Raw genomic sequence first — 27,433 nt, forward strand, 5'->3', positions numbered from 1 at the left:
ATTTGCAGACAATGTTTTGATATATTTAACAAACCCAGAACAATCCTTACAGGAATGTTTATTACAATATGGATCATTATCTGGGTATAAAGTTAATTGGGATAAAAGTGAAATTTTGCTGGTTGGTGAAGGAGATTATTCAGTTTATAAAAATATTACTAATTTGAAATGGTCGGATAAAATTAAATATTTAGGAATAATTGTGAATACTGAGTATCAATCTTTATATAAATTAAATTATGTTCCATTATTGAAAAAGATTAAAGCAGATTTAATTAAATGGAAGGACCTTCCGATAACTGTAATTGGCCGGGTTAATTGTATTAAAATTAATATTTTTCTTCGTATTCAATATTTGTTTCAATCAATACCATGTTTTCTTACAAAGAACTTTTTTCCAGGACTTAATTAAAATCATGAAGGAATTTTTAAGGAAAGGTAAACTACCAAGGGTAGCATTAAATAAACTTACCTGGAAGTATGCATTAGGTGGATTACAATTACCTCACTTTCAGAACTATTATGAAGCAGCTCAACTTAAATTTATTAGTGGTTTGATGGATTTGGATTGGCCTCCAAGTTGGGCTAAAGTTGAGATGGTATGTATTTCTGAAACTACAATACATCAATTTATATTTTGGTGGAATATAAATTTATTATGGGAGTATAATATGCCAATATTAAAACACTTATTGATGTTATGGACAAAAAAGAAGGTTATAAGATCAAAAAGTAAATTAATCTATTTTAATGCCATTGTATAATAATCAGCTTATTCCTTTTTCATTATTTAATAGTCATTTAAAGAATTGGATTTTAAGGGTATAAAAACATTACAGGATTGCTTTGTAGAAAGACAATTTATTTCTTTTAATCAATTGAAAACGTTTTGATATCGCAGAAAATTCTTTGTTTGTTTACTATCAACTTCGATCATTGATAAAAAATATATATGGTAGAATGGTGACCTGTATTGTCGGAATTCGAGTCTTTGATTTCTTCTATACCAAAAAAGGGCGATATTTCTGTAATGTATAAAGTACTACAAAATAATATGGATAAGCAGGAATGGGAGAAATCTAAGCTTAAATGGGAAAATGACAACTTTTGTTTTTCCTGAAGAATATTGGACGGATATGTGTTATGATAATGTTACTAGATTGACGAATGTACGATATGGAATGGTTAATTACAATTTTTTGCATCAGTTATATTTAACTCCTGAGAAATTTTAAAAATGTGGCTTTAGCCATTCAGATTCCTGTTTTAGATGTGGTGCATGTGTTGGAACTTTTTTACATGCTGTTTGGTCCTGTATGTATGTACAGCCATTTTGAGAAGAAATTAAGTTAATTTTGGAAAAATTGTATAAGTTTAATTTCCCATTAGATCCATCCATTTTTTTATTGGGTTATATGATTCCTTTAAAGAGATTGGGGTTGGATAAATTTCAAATTGCATTTGTATATTTAGCATTGTCCGTAGCTCAAAAATGTATAGCAAGTACATGGAAAGATAATACAGTGATTAGTATAATGCGATGGTATAATGAAATGAAAGCTTGTATTGTCATGGAAAAAATTACATATATTTTGCATGATAATTACTCTTTTTTTTTGTTAATAAGTGGTTACCTTATTTGGATTATATGCATTTAGATGTACTTTGATTTATTTTATTTTTAGTTTTTCTTTATATCTTTTTGGCTCTCCTTAAGAGAGCTGGCTGAAGGGGTGGGAGGGAGGGGTGGGAATTTAATTTTGAAAAATTTTTTCTCTTTTTATTTAATTCTTAATTTTATTATATATATATATATAAATTTTGTTATTGTCTGTATTTTGTATGATTACCAATAATTTTTCAAATAAATTGTTTGAAAAAAAGAGTAGATTGTTAGCACATTAATGAAATGCAGAAGGTGACTGCATTGCAATGAAGTCTCAATCTTTCCCTTGCCGAAATCTATGCACGTGGCACACATTTCAGGATGCCATTCAGAGTATGTTGAAAGTTAATTATCAGTTAACTGCACTGACTGAACCTGACACATTCTGAGATTGTGCATTCACAATATGTTACAATTGTATTTTTGAGGGATGGATATTTATGTAATCTTCATGAGTTTACAGTGGATTAATTAATTTCAAATTATAATGAAGTTGAAATAACAATCAACTTCCAAACAGGAATGGAATGGTGCTAATTGGATTGTGAATAGATGCTTTGTGGCTAAATTTGCAGATGATCCCAAACTAGGTGGTAGGGGAGGTGGTGCTGAGGATACCGAAAGGCTGCAGAGAGACTTGGATAGATTAGGAGAACGGGCAAAGAGGTTGCAGATGAAATTCAATGTTGGTCACGCACTTTGGTAGAAAATAGATGGGCAGACTGTTATTTCGAAGGGGAGAAAATACAAAACTCTGAAGTGCAAAGGGACTTGGGAGTTCTCGTGCAGGATACCCTAAAGGTTGACCTCCAGTTTGAGTCGGTGGTGAAGAGGTGATTGCAGTGTTGGCGTTCATTTCTAGAGGTTTAGCATTACATGAACAGGAATGTAATGTTGAGGCTATAAAGCACTGGTGAGACCTCGTATGTGGAGTAGTGTTGGGCGCCATATTTGAGAAAAGACCTGCTGGTATTGGAGAGGGTTCAGAGAAGATTTGATAGAGTGATACCATGAATGAAAGGGTTGGTATGTGAGGAATAATTTTCAGCTCTTGGACTATACTAGGAGTACAGAAGGATGAGGGGGGGGTCTTTACAGAAGTATTTTAATGCTGAAAGGCCTAGACAGAGTAGATGTGGCAAGGATATTTCCCATGGTAGGGGATTCTAGGATAAGAAGACATAATTTTAGGATAAAAGAGCATCAATTTAAAACAGACGTGGAAAAAATTTCTCGAGTCAGAGGGTCGTGAGTCTGTGAAACTTGTTGCTATAGGCAGCTGTGGAAGCGAGTTCGAGTGATCGACAGGGTATTTGATTAGTCAAGGCGTCAGAGATTACGGGGAGTGGGGCTGAGTGGTGGATGGATCAGCCCGTGATTAAAATGGCAGAGCTGACTTGACAGGCCAATGTGCCCACTTCTGCTCCTATATCTTGTGAAATCCACCCTATGAATGTGTCATTTGAGGTCAGGATGAATCTTGATCTTTTTGGCACTTGATCTTTTAAATCCATCTTTGACAGATGCAACGTCAACCAAAAGGGGAGCATCACTTGTGGTGGGAGAAGTCTTCAGCATTGCACTGGAACATTTTGTCCCTAAAATATTTGAGCCCAGAGTCTTCTTCCACCAAAATAAGAATGTTTCACAGAACTAAAGCTACTAGCTACGTTAAGACGATGTGGGAAGATGATCATAATGAAGCATTGGAGAGCTTTTTCTGGTCCGGGTGGTGTGTGTTGACTGAATTGAAAGGAAGCTCGGCTCTTTACCTGGCCTGGGAGCAGAGTGCTTGGGAACTTCAAATGCGTATTGATCAATGTAATAAAATTTTCTCTGCCTTAGTGTATACAGTCAAGTTTTGAGATCACAAATTAATTTTACTTGTTTTTCAGTTAGGATATTTCAGAAAGGAATCTAGAATCAGTCAAGGAGAGCATCTTCTCGCATGATTGAGGTATGGATTACTTTGTATAAGATTGAAACTAAAAATGTCAATTGATATAACCCCAAACTTTGCAGCATATTAATTTGATCATTAAATATTTGCACAAGAAAGCTTACTTTGTGATGTAACAAGAGATTGAGAGTGGAGCTCATAAGAAAGGCTTTCATCAACACAGACACACCTAAATTGTGTACTCTGCACAGCTCAGCAATCGATCGCAATAATTTATTTGGGCTTTTCTTTACAGAAGTCAGAGGCTGGATCTATGTTGTCAGATGAACTAGAACCCAAACCTGAGGTGAGTTATGATTTATTTTTACTTTGTTAATTTTAGGTTGCACAACTTTGATTGCTTTGTTCAATCCCAGGTTCAGGTTTATTGTCTCGTGTACCAAGATTCAGTGATAGTTTATTTTGTGAGCAGTTTAGCTAGCTCCTCAAACATAGTACAACTAGTTCAGAAGTGTAGAGTTATGGAGAGATTAGATGGTGCAGAGCAAAAACATCATAATTTTACTTGTACGGTTTATTTGGCAGGAAATAAACTGTATTTGAATCTGGTGGCACATGATCTCATCCCTCATAAATGTTCTTTCTGACAGGAGAGTGTGTGGCCAGGTTGGGATGAGTCTTTTAATATTTTTGCTGCTTTTCCAGGGCATCGGGAGGTGTCAGTGGAGGGGAGGGCCTGTATGTACATGATGTACATGTTCACTACAATTTCTTATGGTCTCATGCGGAGCAGTTCTTGCACCAGGATACTGACAGGATATTTTTAACAGTGTATCTGTAGAAGTTGTTCAGGGATGCTGGCTCAATAAAATTTCCTCCTGTGTCGAGGGAATGACATTTGAAATGTTTATCATTCCCATTTTGAGACCATTTGTACAGCAGAAATGGGTAAAACAGACCCGTAATAAGCTTCCTGGCTGGATGCAAAAGATTATTTGAGCTGTTGTTGGAAGAGCAATGGATTAAAGGAATATTAAAGGCCATGATTTTGAAGAGCCAATTGGGCCCATCAGCCAATCCTGTTCAATTCTGAACCTACATTGTGAAAATGATATTTTTTAATGATTACATCATGTGCTTTGTAGGATGTTGCTGTATTCAGAATGGTGTTTCTTAAATACACAACGATGTTGGTGATATTTTATGATCTAAAAAGTAATTGGGAAATCTGGCGCTCTTTAAAAAGAGTAAAAACACAATGCTGGAGAAACTCAGCCGGTCAAACAGTGGACTCAATAAAGCAAAGATACATAACCAATGTATTGCCTTGAACCCTTCATGAGGAAACTGTAGGAAAGCGCCTGAGGTTCAATGGTTATGTATCTCTATCTTTGCATTACACTGTTCGACCTGCTAAGTTTCTCCAGCATTGTGTTTTTACTTTAACCACGGTGTCTGCAGACATTGTGTTTTACTTTTGGCATTTAAGAAAGATGCTAAATGATCCAATTTGTTTCTTAATGTTGAAAAAGTTCATGTTGTAGGTGGTTTTATGGTACGAGTTCTCGAACCATGTATGAGAAGTTCAGATTCAGATTTATTTTCAGTACATACATGGCATCACATGCAACCCTAAGATTCCTTTTCCTGCTGGTGAGGCAGAATTACCACTTGTTTGAAGTGCAAAAAACACTACTTAATGTACACCTAAACAAATAAAGAAATGTAAACGAACTGCATGATACAGAAAGGAAAAAAAATCAATAAAGTGCCAAAGTAAGAATCCTGTTTGAGTTTGTGGTTGAGGAGTCTTGATAGTGGAGGGGGAGCAGCTGTTCCTGAATCTGGTGGGTGCGAGTCTCGTGGCACCGATACCTCTTTCCTGATGGTAGCAGCGAGAGCAGAGCGTGTGCCGGTTCGTTTGGATCCTTGATGATTGCAGCTGTGCTCTCCGATGGCAGCATTCCCCGTAGATGTTGTCGATAGTGGGGAGGGTTTTGCCTGTGATGTCCTGGGCTGGCTGGGTCCACTACCTCTTGCAGGGCTTTTCACTTGGGCGCATTGTCCGGAGGGGCAGAAGTCTTCAGATCTAGCAAAATAATTTCCATCACAGGGTGCATGTGAAAATAAACATGTATGCTTCGAGAAATGCCTTTGTTATCAGAGGAACATTAAAAACTTGCCTGTGATCACCGTAGTTTAATTGTTCATTGCTACATTTGGCCTTGGCTTTGTCAAGCATTATCGTGCCCAAAATCCTTCTCCATTCTACCACTGTCATGGTCTCTAGAAAATAGAAGGTTATGAGGCAGGAAGGGTTTAGTTTTTTTTAACATATTTATAGGTTGGCGCAACATCGTGGGCTGATGGGCCTGTAGTGCACTATAATGTTCTGTGCTTCACTCTTGTGGTATTTGAGATAAAATCATTGAACCCAGGTGCTAATTTGATCCATTGTGGTTGACTTTATTTGTACCGTTTGAACTAGTCCTGCCACTGAATGTAATGAATAGGATCTTAAAGCTAATGTCATGGCTGCTTTATTTACAGTTGCTGGTGCAGTTTGTCCAGAATACTTTTATACCCTTAGGAGAAGGGTTTGAAGAGCCAGAAGTGGGTGTAATCCAAGATCTACCTCCAGCAAAAGCCAGTAAGAGTGCATTACACAACCAAATCTTGTCCTCTGGTAAGTAAAGCAGGAATGGATGGGTTGGAGGGGCTCTAAAATGTGCTCTGTTGCAAGCATGTAAATGTACTTACTGTATTCCAGTGAGGTGCCCTGGGTTTATTGCTGTCTCTAGTTACAATTAATGTCTGTCTGCTTTGTTGCCAATTCTGCGAGACATAAAGTAATTGAGCTAAAATGACCATGTCAATTTTAGATTGTCTTGCTTAAGAGTCTATCAAACCCCTGCTGCTGGTTTCTAAATGTTTTTGAAACAGGCCATCTTTAATCTTGCCTTCTAATAATTAAAAATATAGATATAGGAGTAGAAGTCGGCCCAATAAGTCTGCTCTACCATTCCATTCATGAGCTGATCCATCCACCCAATCAGCTCCACTCCCTGGCTTTCTCCTGGTAGCCTACCCTTGATGACCTGACTAATGAAATGCCTGTCAATCTCTGCCATTGGCTTCGCTTCCACACTGAGTTGGCTTGAATAAATCTGTGCAGATATTTCAGTGCGGTATTGAGAGTGTTACAGCGCAAGTATGTGGTCTTTTGAATGAGATATTAGTTCTGGACCCTCTCTACCTTCTCAGGTAGATGTAAAATTTGCCATAGCATTATATTGGGTTCCAGGATTAAGTTTTTTAAATTTTTTTATTTTTCATACTGTGAACCATATCAACCAAAATATATACAAACATTTCTCATTAAATATACACAGTGGCATTTTCTCCCTTTTTTTTCCCCCCTACCATCCCTCCCCCCCTTCCCACCCCCTCCAAAATCAATAAATATTCAATATATACAATACAATAAAACCATTAAACAATGTCATCACACAATGAAAAATAAACAAGAAAAATGTGTCATCTACTTTTACACACTGGATCAAGTTGCCTTGTCTTATTTTAGGGGGTGGAGGTCCGAGGCAAGCCCTCTCTGTTGTGTTACATGTATGGTTCCCAAATTTGTTCAAATCATGTAACTTTATTTTTTAAATTAAATGTTATTTTTTCCAATGGAATACATTTATTCATTTCCATGTACCATTCCTGTATTCTCATGCTCTCTTCCATTTTCCAAGTTGACATTATACATTTTTTTGCTACTGCTAAGGCTATCATAATAAATCTTTTTTGCGCATTATCCAATTTGAAGCCTAATTCCTTACTTCTTATATTACTTAGAAGAAAGATCTCTGGATTTTTTGGTATGTTATTTTTTGTGATTTTATTTAATATCTGATTTAGATCTTCCCAAAACTTCTTCACTTTCTCACATGCCCAAATTGCATGTACTGTTGTTCCCATTTCCTTCTTACAGCATAAACATCTATCTGATAATGTGGGATCCCATTTTTTTAACTTTTGGGGAGAGATATATAATCTGTGTAACCAATTATACTGTATCATGTATAACCTTGTGTTTATTATATTCTTCATAGTTCTAGAATATAACTTCATGTTTTATTTTTTATCTTTATGTTTAAATCCTTTTCCCACTTTTGTTTGGGTTTATAGCTTATTTCATCATTTTCCTTATATTGCAGCTTAATGTACATGTTCATTATAAATCTTTTACTTATCATTGTGTCTGTAATCACATATTCAAAGCTGCTTCCTTCTGGTAATCTCAATCTGTTTCCTAATTTATCCTTTAAATAAGCTTTCAGTTGATGATATGCAAACATTGTACCGTAAGTTATTCCATATTTGTACTTCAACTGTTCAAATGATAATAAATTATTTCCCAAAAAACAATTTTCTATTTTTTTGATTCCTTTTCTCTCTCATTCTCTAAAGGAACGGTTATCTATTGTAAAAGGGATTAATGGATTTTACGTCAATAGTAATTTTGGTATTTGGTAATTAATTTTTTTCCTTTCTAAGTAGATCTTCTTCCACATATTGAGTAAATGATGCAGTACTGGTGAGCTTTTATATTGTACCAGCTTTTCATCCCACTTATAAAGTATATGTTCCAGTACCTTCTCTCCTATTTTATCTAGTTCTATCTTAGTCCATTTTGGTTTTTCCTTTGTCTGGTAAAAATCTGATAAATACCTTAATTGTGCTGCTCTATAATAATTTTAAAAGTTTGGTAACTGCAAACCACCTTAGTTGTACCTCTCTTTTAATTTTTCTAACGCTATCCTCGGATTCGCCCCTTTCCACAAGAATTTCCTTATTATTCTCTTTAGTTCATTAAAGAATTTTTCTTTTAAGGGAATTGGTAACGATTGAAATAAGTATTGTATCCTTGGAAAGACATTCATTTTAATGCAATTTACCCTCCCTATCAATGTTAGTGGTAATTCTTTCCAATGTTCCAAGTCTTCCTGCAATTTCTTTATTAGTGGCTGATAATTTAATTTTTACAGGTGGCTTAAGTTATTATCTAACCTAATACCTTGGTATTGGATTGCTTGTGTTTGTCATTTAAATGGTGATTCTTTTTTAAATTCTGTATAATCCACATTACTCATTTGGCATCACTTCACTTTTATTTGCGTTGATCTTGTACCCCAATATTTCTCCATACTCCTTCAATTTCTTATGTAATTCTTTTATTTATATTCTTGGTTCTGTTAAGTATACTATGATGTCATCTGCAAATAAACTGATTTTATACTCCTCCTTTATTTTTATCCCTTTTATTTTATTTTCTGTTCTTATCAGTTCTGCCAATGGTTCTATTGGTAAAGCGAACAGTGGGGGGGATAATGGACATCCCTGTCTAATTAACCTACTTAATTTAAATTGGTTCGATACATATCCATTTGCTGTTACCTTCACCAATGGTCCATTATATAATGCTTTAATCCAATTAATATATTTTTCTGGTAGATTGAACCTCTAATACTTTGAAAAATAATTCCATTCTACTCTGTCAAAGGCTTTTTCTGCGCCTAAAGCAACAGCCACTGTTGGCTTCTTATTTCCTTGAACTGCATGAATTAGATTAATAAGTTTACAGACATTATCCGCTGTTTGTCTTTTCTTAATAAATCCAGTTTGTTCTTGTTTTACTATTTTTGGTACACAATCGGCTAATCTGTTTGCTAATAATTTCGCTATCATCTTATAATCTGAATTAAGTAGAGATATTGGTCTATTTGATGCTGGTGTTAGTGGATCCTTCCCCATCTTTGGTATTACTGTAATTATTGCCGTTTTATGTTGTCTCCGCTCCATCCTCAACATTCATTGGAGCGACTTCATCTCCAACATCGAAGTACTCGAGATGGCAGAGGCCGACAGCATCGAATCCACGCTGCTGAAGATCATACTGCGCTGGGTAGGTCACGTCTCCAGAATGGAGGACCATCGCCTTCCCAAGATCGTGTTATATGGCGAGCTCTCCACTGGCCACCGAGACAGAGGTGCACCAAAGAATAGGTACAAGGACTGCCTAAAGAAAGCTCTTGGTGCCTGCCACATTGACCATCGCCAGTGGGCTGATAGCGCCTCAAACCGTGCATCTTGGCACCTCACAGTTCGGCGGGCAGCAGCCTCCTTTGAAGAAGACCGCAGAGCCCACCTCACTGTCAAAAGACAAAGGAGGAAAAACCCAACACCCAACCCCAACCAACCAATTTTCCCTTGCAACCGCTGCAACCGTGTCTGTCTGTCCCGCATCGGACTTGTCAGCCACAAACGAGCCTGCAGCTGACGTGGACATTACCCCTCCATAAATTTTCATCCGCGAAGCCAAGCCAAAGACCACATGAATCTGGCAAGTTTTGTGTTTCTTCTATCTGGTTCATTACTTCCAGGGGAGGAGGAATTAATAACTCTTTAAATGTTTTATAGAATTTTATTGGGAATCCATCCTCTCCAGGCATTTATTGTTCGGCAACTTTTTTAATATATCCTGTACTACTTCTATTTCAAATGGTTTTATCAGCTTGTTTTGCTCCTCATCTTGCAATTTCGACAGTTCAATTTTAGCTAAAAACTCTTCTATTTTATCATCTTTCCCCTCGTTCTCAGTTTGGTCTAATTGTTCATAAAATTCCTTAAAATTCTCATTAATCTTTATTGGGTTATATGTAATTTGTTTGTCCTTCTTACTTGATGCCAATACAATTCTTTTAGCTTGTTCTGTTTTAAGTTGCCAGGCTAATATTTTGTGTGTTTTTCTCCTAGTTCGTAATACTTTTGCTTTATTTTCATTATGTTCTTCTCCACCTTGTACATTTGTAACGTTTCGTATTTTATTTTTTTGTCTGCCAATTCTCTCCGTTTTGTTCTATCATCCCTTGTTGCTCGTTCTTTTTCTGTACTTACTATCTCCCTTTCCAAATGCTCTATTTCCCGATTGTAGTCCTTTTTCATCTTAGTTACATAACTTATTATCTGCCCTCTAATGAAGGCTTTCACTGCGTCCCATAATATAAATTTGTCTTTCACTGATTCCGTATTTATTTCAAAATATGTTTTAATTTGGCATTCAATAAACTCTAAATTCCTTTCTTTTAAGTAGCATGGAGTTTAATATCTATCTATATGTTCTTGGTGGAATGTCCTCCAGTTCTATTGCTAATAACAGGGGTGAATGATCAGGTAGTAATCTAGCTTTATATTCACTTTTCCTAATTCACCCTTGAATATGGGCCGACAACAAAAACATATCAATCCTTGAGTATGTTTTATGCCTACTTGAATAATATGAGTATTCTTTCTCTCTCTTGGGTGCTGCCTCCTCCATATATCCATAAGTTTCATTTCTTGCATTGATTTAACCATAAATTTGGCTACGTTATTCTTTTTGCTTGTCTTTTGTCCAGTTTTATCCAACATTGGATCCAAATTAAGGTTAAAATCCCCTCCTATCAATATATTTCCTTGTGTATCTACAATCTTCAAAAAAATATCTTGCATAAACTTTTGATCCTCCTCATTAGGTGCATATACATTGAGCAAATTCCAAAATTCTAAATATATCTGACACTTTATCATTACATACCTCCCTGCTGGATCTATTATTTCCTCCTCTATTTTGATTGGTACATTTTTATTACACCTCTGGCTTTTGAATTATATGATGCTGCCGCTACGTGCCCTACCCAGTCTCTCTTTAATTTATTATGTTCCACTTCAGTTAGATGCGTTTCCTACACAAATGCTATGTCTGTTTTTTCTTTTTTCAGTAAATTTAATAGCCTCTTCCTTTTAATTTGGTTATGTATTCCATTAATGTTTAGTCATATAGTTCAACATCTCATATCCTGTTTACACCTCATTTCCACTTCCTCAGCACCACCATCTCCCTTTTCCCCATTTTCATCTCTCAATTTTACCTTTTTAAACTCAATGTATGACAACACATTTAAAACATAAAATACTCCAACAACTCCCACATCCAATATTCCCTTAACCCCAAATATCCCCCCCACTCTCTGTTGCCCCTTATCCCTTGCCGGGCAACCACAACTCCCTTTTCCATTTGGATTGCGAACCTGCTCGCAGGCGTCAACTGATTTCGCAATGACGGTTATTCTCTCCCCCCCCCACCCCCCCAATAAAACACTTTTTTTTACACATATAACAAAGTTCTCCCTTTTTTTCCCCTTACTTCCTTCTTCCCTTCTCTAGTTCTTTACATAAACATTGTTTTTACATCTTTATATATATATTGTATCATCGTTCTTCATTCTTGTTACATCTCTTCATGTCTCCTTCTGTCCTGCAAGCATTCTGCAAATTTTTGTACTTCCTCTGGATCTGAGAACAGTTTTGTTCCCCAGGGATAAATATTTTAAGCACAGCTGGATGTCTTAACATACATTTATAACCTTTTTTCCATAGGATCGATTTTGCTGTATTAAACTCCTTCCTCTTCTTTAAGAGTTCAAAACTTATGTCTGATTAAAAAAATATTTTTTGACCCTTGTATTCCAATGGTTTATTGTCTTCTCTAATTTTATTCCTTGCCCGCTCCAGTATATTTTCTCTTGTCGTATATCTCAAAAATTTTACTAAAATGGATCTTGGTTTTTGATGTGTCTGTGGTTTTGGAGCTAGTGTTCTGTGTGCCCTTTCCATTTCCATTCCTTCCTGCATTTCAGTTGTTCCCAGGACATTCAGGATACATGCTTTTATAAATTTCTTCAAATCTATGCCTTCTTCATCTTCCTTTAGGCCCACTATTTTTATGTTGTTTCGCCTGGTATAATTTTCCAACATATCAATTTTCTGAGATAACAACTCTTGTGTCTCTTTCATTTTTTATCACTTTCTTCCAGTTTTCCTCTTAAGTCGTTTACTTCCATTTCTACAGCCGTTTCTCGTTCTCACATTTTCTACTCTTTTCCCTATTTCTGTCATGACCAGTTCTATTCTTTGCATTTTATCTTCTGTTTTTTTTTTTCATTTTTCTTTTAATTGCACTAAATTCTAATGGCAACCATTCTTTTAATGCTCTCATTTGTTCTTGCAAAAAAAGCTTTATCTAATTCTGTCCATCTGTTTCTCTGTGAAGATCTTGGTCGTCTTCTTCTGTACCTGTGTTTGTGACTTCTTCTCTTTGTATCTGTATCTCTTCTGACTTTCCTTTTTTTTTAAAAATTTTTTTTATTTTTCACACCATATACCACATTGACCATGATACATACATTTTCCTTTTCAAATATATACAGTGCCATTTTCTCTCCCCCCCTCCTCCCATCCCACCCTCCCTACCTCCCCCCCCCATCCATTTAAAGTACAAAATCTAAGATACATTAAACCAGTCAAACAATGTTGTCATTCAATAAAAATAAACAAGAAATTCCACTGAGTCAATTCTTTTCATTTCCTTCTCCTTTCGTTAATTTAGGTAGTGAATGTCCCCGGTAGGTTTTCTCTATTGTGTTTCATGTAAGGCTCCCATATTTGTTCAAATATTTCAATATTATTTCTTAAACTATATGTTATTTTTTCTAATGGAATACATTTATTCATTTCTATATACCATTGTTATATTTTCAAATTATCTTCCAATTTCCAGGTTGACATAATACATTTTTTTGCTACGGCTAGAGCTATCTTAACAAATCTTTTTTGTGCACCATCCAAATCAATTCCAAATTCTTTGTTTTTTATGTTACTTAGGAGGAAGATCTCTGGATTTTTTGGTATATTGTTTTCTGTAATTTTATTTAATATTTGGTTTAGATCTTCCCAAAATTTTTCTACTTTCTCGCATGTCCAGATTGCATAAATTGTTGTTCCCATTTCTTTTTTACATCGAAAACATCTGTCAGATACTGTTGGGTCCCATTTATTTAACTTTTGAGGTGTAATGTATAGCTTGTGTATCCAGTTATATTATATCATACGTAACCTCGTATTTATTGTATTTCTCATCGTTCCAGAACATATCTTCTCCCATGTTTCCTTTTTTATCTTTATATTTAAATCTTGTTCCCATATTTGTTTAGTTTTACCATTTGTTTCCTCATTCTCCTTTTCTTGCAGTTTAATATACATATTTGTTATAAATCTTTTGATTATCATTGTATCTGTAATCACATATTCAAAATTACTTCCCTCTGGTAACCTCAGACTGCTTCCTAATTTGTCCTTCAAGTAGGATCTCAGTTGGTAATATGCCAACACTGTATCTTGAGTTATATTATATTTATCCTTCATTTATTCAAAGGATAATAATCTATTTCCTGAAAAACAATTTTCTATTCTTTTGATCCCTTTTTCTCCCATTCTCTAAAGGGAAGGTTATCGATTGTAAAAGGGATTAACTGATTTTGCATCAGTATTAGTTTTGGTAATTGGTAATTTGTTTTATTCCTTTCTACATGAATCTTCTTCCAAATATTGAGCAGATGATGTAATACTGGAGAACTCCCATGTTGTACCAATTTTTCATCCCATTTATATAATAAATATTCAGGTATCTTCTCCCCTATTTTATCTAGTTCTAATCTAGTCCAATCTGGCTTTTCCTTTATTTGATAAAAATCTGATAGGTATCTTAATTGTGCGGCTCTATAATAATTTTTAAAGTTTGGCAGTTGTAAGCCTCCTTGTTTATACCATTCTGTTAATTTATCTAGTGCTATCCTCAGTTTCCCCCCTTTCCATAAAAATTTCCTTATTATTTTCTTTAACTCCTTGAAGAATTTCTCTGTCAAGTGTATTGGCAATGCCTGAAATAGGTATTGTATCCTTGGGAAAATGTTCATTTTAATACAGTTTATCCTTCCTATTAGTGTTAGTGGTAAATCTTTCCAATGCTCTCAATCGTCCTGTAATTTTTTCATTAGTGGATAATAATTGAGTTTATATAGATGGCCGAGATTATTATTTATTTGTATACCTAGGTATCTTATTGCTTGCATTTGCCATCTGAATGGTGATTTTGAATGGTAAATTTTGAGAAATCCGCATTATTCATTGGCATTGCTTCACTTTTATTTACGTTAATCTTGTAACCCGACACTTCTCCATATTCCTTCAATTCTTTATATAATTCTTTTATTGATAGTTCTGGTTCTGTTAAGTATACTATAACATCATCCGCAAATAAACTGATTTTATATTCCTTGTCTTTTATTTTTATCCCTTTTATATTATTTTCTATTCTTATCAATTCTGCTAGTGGTTCTATAGCTAACGCAAACAATAAGGGTGATAGTGGGCATTCCACCCATGTTGACCTGCTTAAGTTAAATTGTTTTGATGTCTATCAATTTATTGTCACTTTCGCCAATGGCCCCTTATATAATGCTTTAATCCAATTAATATACTTCTCTGGTAAACTGAATTTTTGCAATACTTTGAATAAATAATTCCATTCTACTCTGTCAAAGGCCTTCTCTGCGTCTAAAGCAACTGCTACTGTTGGCGCTTTACTCCCTTCTACTGCATGAATTAAGTTAATAAATTTACAAATATTGTCTGTTGTGCGTCTTTTTTTAATAAATCCAGTTTGGTCTAGATTTACCATTTTCGGTACATACTCTGCTAATCTGTTTGCTCATAGTTTAGCTATTATCTTATAATCTGTGTTAAGTAATGATATTGGTCTATATGACGCTGGTGCGAGTGGATCTTTCCCTTGCTTTAGTATTACTGTAATTATTGCTGTTTTGCATGAATCTGGTAAGCTTTATGTTTTATCAATCTGGTTGATTACTTCCAGGAGGGGAGTAATTAATAAATCTTTAAATGTTTTATAGAATTCTAATGGGAATCCATCCTCTCCTGGTATTTTATTATTTGGTAATTTTTTTATTATCTCTTGTATTTCTACTATTTCAAATGGTTCTGTTAATTTATTTTGTTCCTCTATTTGTAATTTTGGTAGTTCAATTTTAGTTAAAAATTCATCTATTTTGTCTTCTTTCCCTTCGTTTTCAGTTTGGTATAATTGTTCATAGAATTCTCTAAAGTTTTCCTTGATCTCCATTGGATTATATGTGATTTATTTGTCTTTTTTCCTTGATGCCAATACCATTTTCTTAGCTTGTTCTGTCTTAAGCTGCCATGATAGAATTTTGTGCGTTTTTTCCCCTAGTTCATAATATTTCTGTTTTGTCTTCATTATGTTCTTCTCCACCTTAATGTTTGTAGTGTTTCATATTTTATTTTTTTATCTGCCAATTCTCTTCTTTTAGATGTATCTTACTTCATTGCTAATTCTTTTTCTATATTTACTATTTCCCTTTCCAACTGCTCTGTTTCCTGATTATAGTCCTTCTTCATCTTGGTTACATAACTTATTATTTGCCCTCTAATGAACGCTTTCATTGCATCCCATAGTATAAACTTATCTTTCACTGATTCTGTATTTATTTCAAAGTACATTTTAATTTGTCTTTCAATGAATTCTCTAAAATCCTGCCTTTTAAGTAGCATGGAGTTTAATCTCCATCTATACATTCTTGGAGGGATGTCCTCTAACTCTATTGTCAATATCAAGGGTGAATGGTCCGATAATATTCTAGCGTTATATTCTGTTTTTCTTACTCTATCTTGCATACGAGCTGATAACAAAAATAGGTCTATTCTTGATTATGTTTTATGTCTACCCGAGTAATATGAATATTCCTTTTCATTTGGGTGTTGTTTCCTCCATATATCCAAAAGTTGCATTTCTTCCATCGATTTAATTATAAATTTGGTTACTTTGTTCTTTCTGTTAATTGTTTTCCCAGTTTTGTCCATATTTGAATCCAAATTCAGGTTGAAATCCCCTCCTATTAGTATGTTCCCTTGCGTATCTGCTATCTTCAAAAAAATATCTTACATAAACTTTTGATCTTCTTCGTTAGGTGAATATACATTGAGTAGATTCCAAAACTCCGAATATATCTGACATTTTATCATTACATATCTCCCTGCTGGATCTATTATTTACTCTTCTATTTTAATTGGCACATTTTTACTAATTAATATAGCTACTCCTCTTGCTTTTGAATTATACGACGCTGCTGTTACATGTCCTACCCAATCTCTCTTTAATTTCTTGTGCTCCAATTCATTTAAATGTGTTTCTTGTACAAATGCTATATCAATTTTTTCTTTTTTCAGTAAATTTAGCAGTTTCTTCCTTTTAATTTGGTTATGTATTCCGTTAATATTTAAAGTCATATAGTTCAGCGTAGCCATTTCATACTTTGTTTATCTTCCCTTTCCGTTTCCTCATCACCTTTCCTTCTTATCCATTTCTGCTTTCTTGTTTTGAACACTTTATAAGACAACATTTCTAAAACATCAAACATTTTCCTTATTCTCCTATTTAAAACTTCTTTAACCCCATTCTCCCCTCCCCCTCCTGAGTTGCCCTTTATCCCTTGTCGGGCAACCACATCTCCCCTCTCCATTTGGATTTACGAATTCACTCGCAAACGTCAACCGATTTTGCAGTGACCGTAACTCCTCCCCACCCAGTCCCCCCCAGAAAAGATTTCAATTTTCATATGTAACAAAGGTCACTCTTTTAATTCCCTCCTTATTCCCTCTATTTCCTTTCATTCCCTTATTAATTCTTATCTATACTCTATATATTTTCCTCTAAATATGGATACATTCATGTATACACATCAGATATATATACACACATATGCCCCTTTACACACATACATATAGTTCGTGGTCATTTTTACTCTCATTACATGTCTTCATCTCTCTGCTTGTTTTGTAGTTGTTCTGCAAATTTCCTTGCTTCCTCTGGATCCGAGAATAGTCTGTTTTGTTGCCCTGGAATAACTAATTTAAGTACAGCTGGGTACTTTAACATAAATTTATATCCTTTTTTCCATAAGATCGTTTTTGCTGTATTGAACTCCTTCCTCTTCTTCAGGAGTTCAAAACTTATGTCTGGATAGAAAAAAAATTTTTGACAATTATATTCCAGTGGCTTTTTGTCTCCTCTTACTTTCTTCATTGCTTTCTCCAATATATTTTCTCTTGTTGTATATCTTAAGAATTTTACTAAAATGGATCTTGGTTTTTGCTGCGGTTGTGGTTTCGGGGCTAAAGTTCTATGTGCCCTCTCTATTTCCATTTCTTCCTGTAATTTTGGTCTTCCTAGGACCCTGGGGATCCAATCTGTTATAAATTCTCTCATATTCTTGCCTTCTTCATCTTTCTTAAGGCCCACTATCTTTATATTATTTCTTCTATTATAGTTTTCCATTATATCTACTGAGCTAACAGCTCATGTGCCTCTTTAACTTTTTTATTAGATTCTTCTAATTTCTCTTTTAATTCCTCTACTTCCATTTCTTCAATTGTTTCTCGTTCTTCCATATTTTCCACTCTTTTTCCTATCTCTGACATGGCCATTTCTATTTTATTCATTTTTTTCTTCTGCGTTCTTAATTCTTCTTTTTATCTCATCAAATTCTTGTAATTGCCATTCTTTCACTGATTCCATATATTCTTTAAAAAAAGATATATCCATTGTCCTGCCTTTCTCTTCTTCTTCCATTTCTTTCTGTTCTTCTTCTTCTTCTTCCTCTGGGTTGACCATCTGTTGTTTCCTTGTTTTCTTTTTACCCTCTTCTTTCTTGTTGTCGTTATTGTCTGTTTTCTGCACCTGCTGCTGTGTTGCAGGTGTCTCTCTCAGCCGTGGAGATCGACTCCGCAGCTGTTCCCCCCTCCCGTCAGTGTGGTTATTTTCATGCGCGGTTGCGCACTTTTACTCGGCTCTGCGAGCCATTTTTGTAGTCCTGAGCCCGGGACTTCCACTGACCTGAGGGAGCGGGCTTCTCTCTCCGCGGCGGGCCTCTTCGGACAGGTAAGGCCTTCACCTTCTTCCGACATTCTTTCTTCCTCTTTTCTTCCTGTTGTTTTCGACTTTTCTCTCTTCGCTGCCATTTTCTTCTCACCTTTATTTTTACTTTATTATAAATTTTAATCTTGTACCTTTGTGCTTTGTGTGTTTTTTTTTCAACTTTTCGGGAGAGGGCTGGAATTCCCTGACCGGCCACTACTCCATCACGTGACTCCCCCTCTTCTGACTTACCTGATGAGTTGCTTGTCTCACTTTGTCGGGCCTCTTCTTGCTGGGCCTCTTGTTGTTGGTCGTCTTCTTTTGAGCTGCTCGTCTGTTGAGCCTCCTGCTGCTGTTCTTCTTTCCTTTCACCCCGTCGACTTTCCTTCTCATTTGGTACTTCACACCCTCTCCTGCCACTTTCCTCTTCCAGCTGAGAGCCCTGGTGTCTGCATCCCTCAGCTGGTTACACCATGGTTGCCCGCTCCTCGGCTGAGCCCCCCTTCCATCGGTGTTTTCCTTCTGCTTAGATTGCGCACTTTTGTTTCGCTCAGAGATCTATTTTTGCAGTCCAGCGGTCGGGGAGGGGGGTCGCGACTCTGTGGGGCCGCCACCAACCTCTGAAATTGAGCACTCTTCTCCACCAGTGGAGAGGGTTGGTATTACCCTGCCGGCCACTACTCCATCACGTGACTCCTTCTGGTTCCAGGATTAAGTAGAGAAAACGATTTAAGGACCTGAGGGGTAATTTTTTTTCACTCAGGTTGGTTGGTATCTATACCCACATCGTCAACTGAAGCTCTACATTCAACACCATCATACTAGTAAAACTCATGACCAAGCTAATGGATCTGGGACACTGTTTGCCCCTCTGCAAGTGGAGGCTTAACTTCATTGGCAGACCCACTCAGTGTGGATCGGCAACATCACCTTGTCCACGCTGACCATCAATGCAAGCACCCCAAGGCTGCATGCTTAATCTTCTGCTCTATTTCTTGTGTACCCATGTCTGTCCAGCCAAGTTCAGCTACAATGGTTGGCCAAATAACTGGAAATAATGAATCAATACAAAATGAAGATCAAGAACCTGCTTGGGGTGGTGCTCGAACAGCAATCTTGCTCTCAATGTCACCAAAACCAAAGAGCTCATTGTTGGTTTTAGGAAGGAGAGGCTGGTGACCATGCCACTGTCCACATTTTTTATTTTTTTATTTTTTATTCCACTGTCCACATTGAAGGGAAGGAGGTGGAGAGAGTCAGAACCAAGTTCCTGGGAGAGCATATTTCAGAAGACTTTTCCTGGAGCCAGCATATCAAGGCGATCGTGAAGAAAACACACAAATGCCTCTGTATCCTAAGGACTCTGAGGAGATATGGCATGTCATTGCATATCTATCAAACCTCTACAATCACAGAGAATATTATACTAATTGCTTGCTTCATCACCTGGTTTGGTCATTCAAGTACCCAGGTATGCAGGCTCTGATGTCCTATCCACTGCTGACATCTATGTGAGGCCTTGCCACAAGAAGGCAGCCAACATCATAAAGGACCCCTACCACCCCGGTCACGACGTCTTCTCACTGTTTCTTTTAGGTGGAAGGTGCAGAAGCCTGAAAACCGTCTCTTGGTTTAAGTACAGTTTCTTTTCAACAGCTCCCCTTGGTACACCAGTCATGGACTGCCTGCACTATTGCAAGTCCTTTTTTGTTTGGATTACTGTAAATATTGTTGCTTTTATTTACTTCAATATGCTTTAGTATTATAGTTTTTCTTTACAATTATCTGTTTGGCTGCAGGAATTAGGAATTTTGGTGCATACGTACAATGGTAAACTCATCTAGAATGAGTTGCCAGAGGAAACTAGAAGAAAACATAATTTTGATGTTCAAAAGACATTTGGACAGATATGGATAAGAGGAATTTTTTTTCCCCCAAAATATATTTATTGGGGATCAAAAACAACTTTATACAGATCAACATTGTGCTCCTAGTTTTTTTTTTACAACCAAGAAACCAACGTACATATACACAAATATTCACATGTCCCCTCAGATACACACCCAGACCCCCACCCCCTGACCACTTTGGCACCTTTGCTGACACTCTATCAGCAGAATATTTCCAATTGCACTGCTCCAACCCTCTCACCGTTAGTCTTTTATTCTGAAAGCACTCATTCTGCGAAATAACACATAAAGAGTTGCCATTTATGGACAAATGTTCAGGTGGGCCCTCTTAATGTGTATTTGATTGTCTCCAGTTTGATAAAGAAACATATACTTAATCCATTGTGTAGCAGATGGATCCCTATCAAACTAGAAGAGTTTGAAGGATACTGGCCAAACGCAGGCAACTGGGACTAGCTCAGAAGGCCAACCGAGTCGGAATAGGTGAGTTAGGCCCAATGACATATACCAAGCTATGTGACTCTGAGCTCCGTGTTGCCTTGCCCAGTATAATCACATATACCTACAAATGTCCTTAAAAACGTTATTCTGTTGCTACTTTTTTTTTAATTTAATTTTTTATTTTTCACACCATAAACCACATTGACCATGATACATACATTTTCCTTTTCAAATATATACAGTGTATTCTGTTGCTACTTGAGGGAACTTGCTGTGTGAAAACTTGCCACATATCCAACCTTAACTACTACAAAATACAGTTCATTTTCTATCAAGTGGTTGGGATATCTGAAAAGAACGTGTAAGGTGCTATGTAAATTCAAATTCTTTCCTGTACTTTAGGGGACCTCCCTGCTTCTGATCGCGCAGTATCAACCCAAACTGAGGCACGTGAAGCCAGAAGTAGGTCTGCTTCTGGTGAAAATGCAGATGGAAGCGCTCCGTGGTACCTCCGTGTTCAGGAGCTGGCGCACGACAGCCTCGTAGCTGCGACCAGGGCACAGCTGGCCAAACATCCGAAAGGTGCCAATGCTGTTATGCTTTCTCACATGCCGACCTTTCTCCTCCTGACCCAGTTATTGCCCCAGAATTAGACCTTTGCAGTGAGAATTTGGAATTCCTTCAACCTCACTGTTCTGATCTCACTGCAGCTGTTCCATTTAATTCCTCTTAATGTTTAAAAAACATATATAACATGCCAGGAAATCATCATCCCTCCCATTCATTCCCCGACATTGGTTGGTTAGTTATACACCCTCCTATGTCTGTCTCCTCTGTTATGTTTGTGGAAACTCCTATATTGTGCCCAACCTTGCCCACTGTTCTTGGTCATGTGAATGTTTTATGAGCTGTTCAAGGGTGCCTTTGGCTTTTCTATCCACTCCTGTAACAATTTAAGAATATTGAAACCTTAATTTTCCCTGTTGCTGGACGTTTCCCTTGAAGTTCCCAAAACCATTTACAACCTTTGGGATTAAAATGCGAAGGTCTGCAGACATTGTGGTTGAAGTAAAAACTTAATGCTGGAGAAACTCAGCAGTGTTCTTTATATAGCAAAGATAAAGATACAGGTACTCCTCAACTTATGATGGGGTTACGTTCTGGCAAACCCATCGAAAGTTGAAAAAAATCGCAAGTCAATAAAGAATACCGCACCCTACTATTTTTTTATAATTAAATTTTGAATATCTTTATTCCACACTGGAAAAAAAACCATTAACGTACACAGCTGAAAGCACACTGGGCATGAAGAATGTTTGAAGGATTGAAATAAAATTAACTGCCATCGCCCAGCATCGCAAGAGAGTAGCATACCGAATATTGCAAGTGTTGGAACAGATCGGAATTTGAAATTGAAAGAATGGATTTGAACCATCGTAACTTTGAAAAATCATACGTTGGACCATCATGAGTTGGGGAGCACCTGTACATAATCTATTTTTCGGGCTTGAGTTGGTATGGACAAAATATGGGCAGGCACCTGAATTTTGTTCTTTATGTATCTATCTTTGCTATATAAAGTACATTGCTTGACCTGCTGAGTTTCTCCAGTATTGTGTTTTTAGTACAACTTTTAGAATCGTGGATGTCGTCCACTTTGAGTCAACTCAGATAGGTCTGGTCCCAAGGCACGGGAACTAGTCCATTGCAACACGCTCCCATTAATGTCCTTGTAGCTAGAGGAAGCCTCCCTGTTTACCCTCCCAGACAGAGCCCAGATATCAGAGGCCATAGCTGCACTGTGTGATGTTCATTCCCTAGAAGAGCCCAAGGACAGCTGCGAGGCAGCCAGCTGTACGGAAAGTGAGTCAGCCGAGGTGCGACGCAAGAGTCAGCCAGACGAGAAAATCCTCAAGTGTTCCTATGAAGGCTGCAGCAGGACCTTCCTCTGGCATGCCCATCTGAAATATCACCTGAAAACGCACAAGTGAGTTTCCATACCCCCTGTGTTTTTACATTGTAGAATGGAGGAATTAATTTGACTGATTTACATGGAATCTTCTATTTCCTTATGGCTCATGGTGCCACTGTCAGGAGCTAGTGGAATACCTTGAACTTTGACCGTTTCGTCTGAGGAACAGTTCCACTGTCCAGTTTGTGCTTTCTCTAAGCTTCATGTCTCACCGTTCCTCCTCATTAAACATCTGGCTGTTTAACCTTGGATTTGTCCGTTTGTTCTCCTGGTTCAAAGGAGATGTGTGTGGCAAGTTCTTTAGAGTGGTAGGTGCCTGGAATGGGCTGCCGGAAGTAATGGTGGAAGCAGATATGGACAGAAATGTGCTGGGAATAGAGGATTATGGATCACATGCAGGGATTTGGTTTAATTTGGAGAACACATTCAGCACAGACAACATGGGCCGAAAGGCTTGTTCTTGTGCTCTCTTGTTTTATATACCAGTTATTGCCCACTTCTAGCTATGCAGGAATTTTGTTTTCCTCCTTCAAAGTAGCTCCTTTCTTTTTGCAGGAATGACCGCTCATTCACCTGCCCGCAGGAGGGATGTGGGAAGAGTTTCTATGTACTCCAGCGATTAAAGGTACACTTGAGGACTCATAATGGAGAGAAGCCCTACATCTGCCCTGAGGACGACTGTGGGAAGAAGTTTACAACAGCCGGCAACTTGAAGAACCATATGCGGATTCACACTGGTACCTGCCGCAGTCAGTGCGCTCATTACTTTCTAATAATTCTGGCAAGTTCTGTGTGGCTGGCCTACTGCCTGAGAGCAGTGTCCCATGAGATCGCCAGCTCTGCAACTTAAAGAACTCTTAAACCTACATGTGGTTTGTACTGCAAAGAGAGCTGGGAGATTGCTTCGTTCAGCACCATAGCTATGTCTACCACAATAGCAGGAATCTCAAAGTGGCAACCCATTTCATTTCCCTGCCCTGTTTCCATACTGATGTTTGTCCATGATCTCACACTCTGCTAGACTGAGACCATCTGCAAATTAGAGGAACCACGCCTGTTATTCTGTCTGGGCACCCTCCAACCGGATAGCATGAACATCAACTTCCCTGGTTTCACTTAGCCCCTTCCCCGCTCCACATCTCTCCCCTTCCCCTATCCCTATTTCTCATTTCCTTTAGCTCTATCTTTCTCTTTTTCCCTCCTGCCTCCTTCCCTCCAGCTCTGCATTCACAGAGCTACCCCTCCCACAATCTCACCTTTCCTTGCCTGTCTTCCTACCCATGTCCAATGATCTCTTTTTGTCTGTTGGTCTCTGCTCCTCCCCAGCCCTTCCTTCCCTTCTCCCCCATCCTTTTTATTCAGCCACCTGCCTGCTTTTTGCTTGTACAAACACCTCCTATGGTTGCAATGAGACCTGCATAGTTCCTCCAGCATTTTGTGTTTTATTTTTGTTATAAATATGCATCCTGTGTACGAGGTAAGCGCTCCACAAATATACCAAATGCTAAATGTTGCGAGTGCTGGCTTTATCCATTGTTCAGGGAAAAATTCATTTGTCCCTTTTGGTGCAATAACCACAAGCTAGGGAAAGTTGAGTTCATTGTAGAATTAACACACCACAGATGAAAGGACACCCTGTAAATTTTCAGAAGAAATTTGATGAGGTGGCCACATCAAAATAAAGCTTGTAGCATCAGAGGTGACATACTTTCGTGGATAAAAGATTATCTGGCCAGCAGGAAACTCGAGTAAGCGCATTTGGCAAAATGTAATGAAAGCCACGGGCTTCAGTGGTGGGGCTTTACGTTTTTTATAATTTGTATAAATGACTTGGATTGTGCCATTGAAGGCAGGCATAGTTGGTAAAATAGCTGAGACAAATGTTGGAATTACTTTAGATAAGTTATACTAGATTATGTTCAGGCTGGTTGTCCTACGAGGAAAGAAATGGGCATGCTAGGCTTGTGCCTGTCTGAGTTTAAAAGAGAGTGGTCAGATCCTGACGGTGGTTATTGGAGATGTTTGTTTTTGTGGGAGAATCTTTGGGAAAGATGAATTTCAAAAAACAAAGGGGTATCCAAGAAGTTAAACACAAAAGTCTGCATTCACTGGTTGAAGTTAAAATACAAGGCTGGAGAAACTCAGCAGGTCAAACAGTGTTCTTTATAGAGCAAAGATAAAGATACATAACCAATGTTTTGGGCTTGATCCATTTAAGACAGTGGAGACGAGGTTTTTCTGAGGGTTATATGTCTTTGGAATTCTCGTCCTCAAATGACACTAAAAACAACGTTTTCAAATATTTTTGAAGTTGAAGGTAGAAATATACCTGATAAATAAGAGGTGAAAAGTTACTGGGATTGATCAGGGTTGCCAGATTTGGTGCCTTTGCAAACAGCAGAAATTTGGCGCTTTCTTGAATCAGTTGGTGGCAGAAAGTACCAATGGATGGGTTTTTGGGAATTTTAGAAGATTTTTAAGCTCTTTTTGGTTCTGTTGGTGTTTTTTACAACTTTTTTAAATTTAATTTTTCTTTAATCTGGGTCAAATCTGGTAACCCTGGGTAGGTAGGTGTTGCAATCAGATCAACCATCATGTTATGGCTTACTCCTGCTCCTAATTCGTACATTTGTATGAATGTATTTCGTTTCAAGACCTGATTGGTGCAAAGAATGACGGTGGGAATGTTCCTGTGATTCTTGGCATGCAGTAGTATTGACTGGAAGTTATGCTTCCCCCTGCACCCGAGTACAGATTTTCCATGAGCAAAGAAAGACCAATTTCCTTCCCTCCACCAACCCCAGAATTTTATTCCACACTTCTAACTGAATTGGCATTTCTCAGTTGATGTGGAGGATTTGAACTTGTCTCTCAATTATGGGGCCCAGGGTTCTGGATTCGTGCATTCAATGCAGTGAATTTGCATCTACTTCTCACAAGGTTTGCCCAGTTGAGGGTTTGGGTCAATGACTTGACCACCATGCTCTACCACCAAGTATAACATGGACCTCCATGATGTAAGATTGCAGACCATATCAAAGGCAGATTTATCCAAGTGCAGCCAAGAATATGAACCAATTAGGTGTTTACAACAAAACAGTAATGGGGAAAAAACCGTGACCTGGTTGTCTTATTGCAGTTTATGGAAGTTGGCTGTGCGCAAGTTGCAGTAGGTAGAAGGTGCTTCATAAATTTTCTGGCTCTAAAGTATTTTAAGACTTGAGTCTTGAAGCATTATTTAAGTGCTTGCCTGTCTTCTCTCGTGTGGTGATATTATTTTGTACCGACCTAATAATTTCTACTTGAATCCCTTTTTCTTAGATTGTCGTGGTGAGACTTGAATTTTTTGGGCATGTGCCCAGCCCCGTAACCAACTCTCTACCAAGCCCAAGGATGAGACTGATCCTCCACTCAGTTGCACAATGGGGCATGCTTCTGAAAAAAGCTTGTGCGCTTTCTGCAGGGTGACAATCCACTGATAGGACCGCAGAATTTCCAGCACCTGTAGAAACATGGGAAATATCTGGGCAGAAGGGGCTGTTCCTGTGCTTCCCTTTCTCTCCTTCTATCACGTGTTAATTTGTTGAAATATTCTCCTTCTGCTAGGGGAGAAGCCATTTGTCTGTGGAGCAAGAGGCTGCGGACGGTGTTTTACAGAGTACTCCAGCCTACGCAAACACATGGTCGTGCACTCTGGTACGGAAGGTCTTGTGCTTGCTGTAGTTCAGCAGGTTAAGGGGAAGAGGAATCCATTGTCTGCATGGTGGTAACTGTGAAGGATACTGTAAGGGAAGATGACTGTTGTTGAGTCATTTTCACCATATAATCTGAAATGACTGGGGTTTTGGAACAGCTGCTGGTTCCTGTACAAACACCCACAGCACCAGCATTTAAGAGGCTTTGAGATAGACACGAGGGAGGTGTATCATGTGCAAGCAGCAGAGTTTTCGATTAATTAGGACATCATGATCTGTGCAGACACTGTGGGCTGATGGGCCTGTTCCTGTGCAGTTGGGTTTGATGCAAATTGTCCTCGTAAAAGCTGTGGCCCCTCCCATTCCCCTCCCAGCCAATGACCACTATTTCAGATTGAAGGAGATATTTGGCTTTCAACATCATCATTGCTACTACCCACTTTCACCTCAAAACACCTTTGGTCACATTGTCTGCCTGCTGGTGCAATATTCATTCCTGCTTTTGACAGTTTCGGGCTCAACCAGATACATTAAAGCTGTTCCTCGACCAATCCATTGCCTGTGCCCCAAATTACACTTCTTGAGAACTAGTATATATGAGACACATTATATAATACGAGGCACTACATAATATGGATATTGGATCCAGTGGATCATGTAGGTTAATTGATCATTGTGGAGCATCTGATTTCAGTCTGCAGGCATGACTCAACTTCCTGTTGGCTGCTCTTTGATTCGTCCATCTTGCTTCCTGGAAACACAACTCAGTTTTTCTTTCTTGATTAGTGTGCTTCCAGTTTTTTTTTCTGTTTTGGTCAATGCCAATGTTTGAGTCATCGACATACTACATGGAAACAGGCCCAGCACATCCCTGCTGGCTAAGTTGCTGACCTGAGCTAATTCTGTTTATCTGCATTTGTCCCATATCTCTTTAAACCAGTGGTTCTCAGTGTGTG

At 37.7% G+C, this 27,433-nt stretch overlaps 1 protein-coding gene across 4 annotated transcripts in view; it reads left to right on the top strand.

The window, feature by feature from the left end:
* The window catches only part of LOC138753263 (zinc finger protein 410-like), a 55,939-nt gene that overhangs the window by 17,775 nt on the left and 10,731 nt on the right, over positions 1-27,433 (top strand). For 3 of the 4 annotated variants that reach the window (XM_069916068.1, XM_069916070.1, XM_069916067.1), the window contains exons 2-8: positions 3,562-3,623; positions 3,862-3,912; positions 6,117-6,252; positions 21,213-21,392; positions 22,578-22,797; positions 23,338-23,519; positions 26,389-26,478. In XM_069916068.1, coding sequence (XP_069772169.1) covers positions 3,615-3,623; positions 3,862-3,912; positions 6,117-6,252; positions 21,213-21,392; positions 22,578-22,797; positions 23,338-23,519; positions 26,389-26,478 — 868 coding nt within the window. In that variant the 5' untranslated portion in view covers positions 3,562-3,614. The remainder of the gene's footprint in view (positions 1-3,561; positions 3,624-3,861; positions 3,913-6,116; positions 6,253-21,212; positions 21,393-22,577; positions 22,798-23,337; positions 23,520-26,388; positions 26,479-27,433) is intronic. The other variant, XM_069916069.1, reaches the window with a different exon arrangement.

Source organism: Narcine bancroftii, chromosome 2 (genome assembly GCF_036971445.1).
Source record: "Narcine bancroftii isolate sNarBan1 chromosome 2, sNarBan1.hap1, whole genome shotgun sequence".
Lineage (NCBI taxonomy): Eukaryota > Metazoa > Chordata > Chondrichthyes > Torpediniformes > Narcinidae > Narcine > Narcine bancroftii.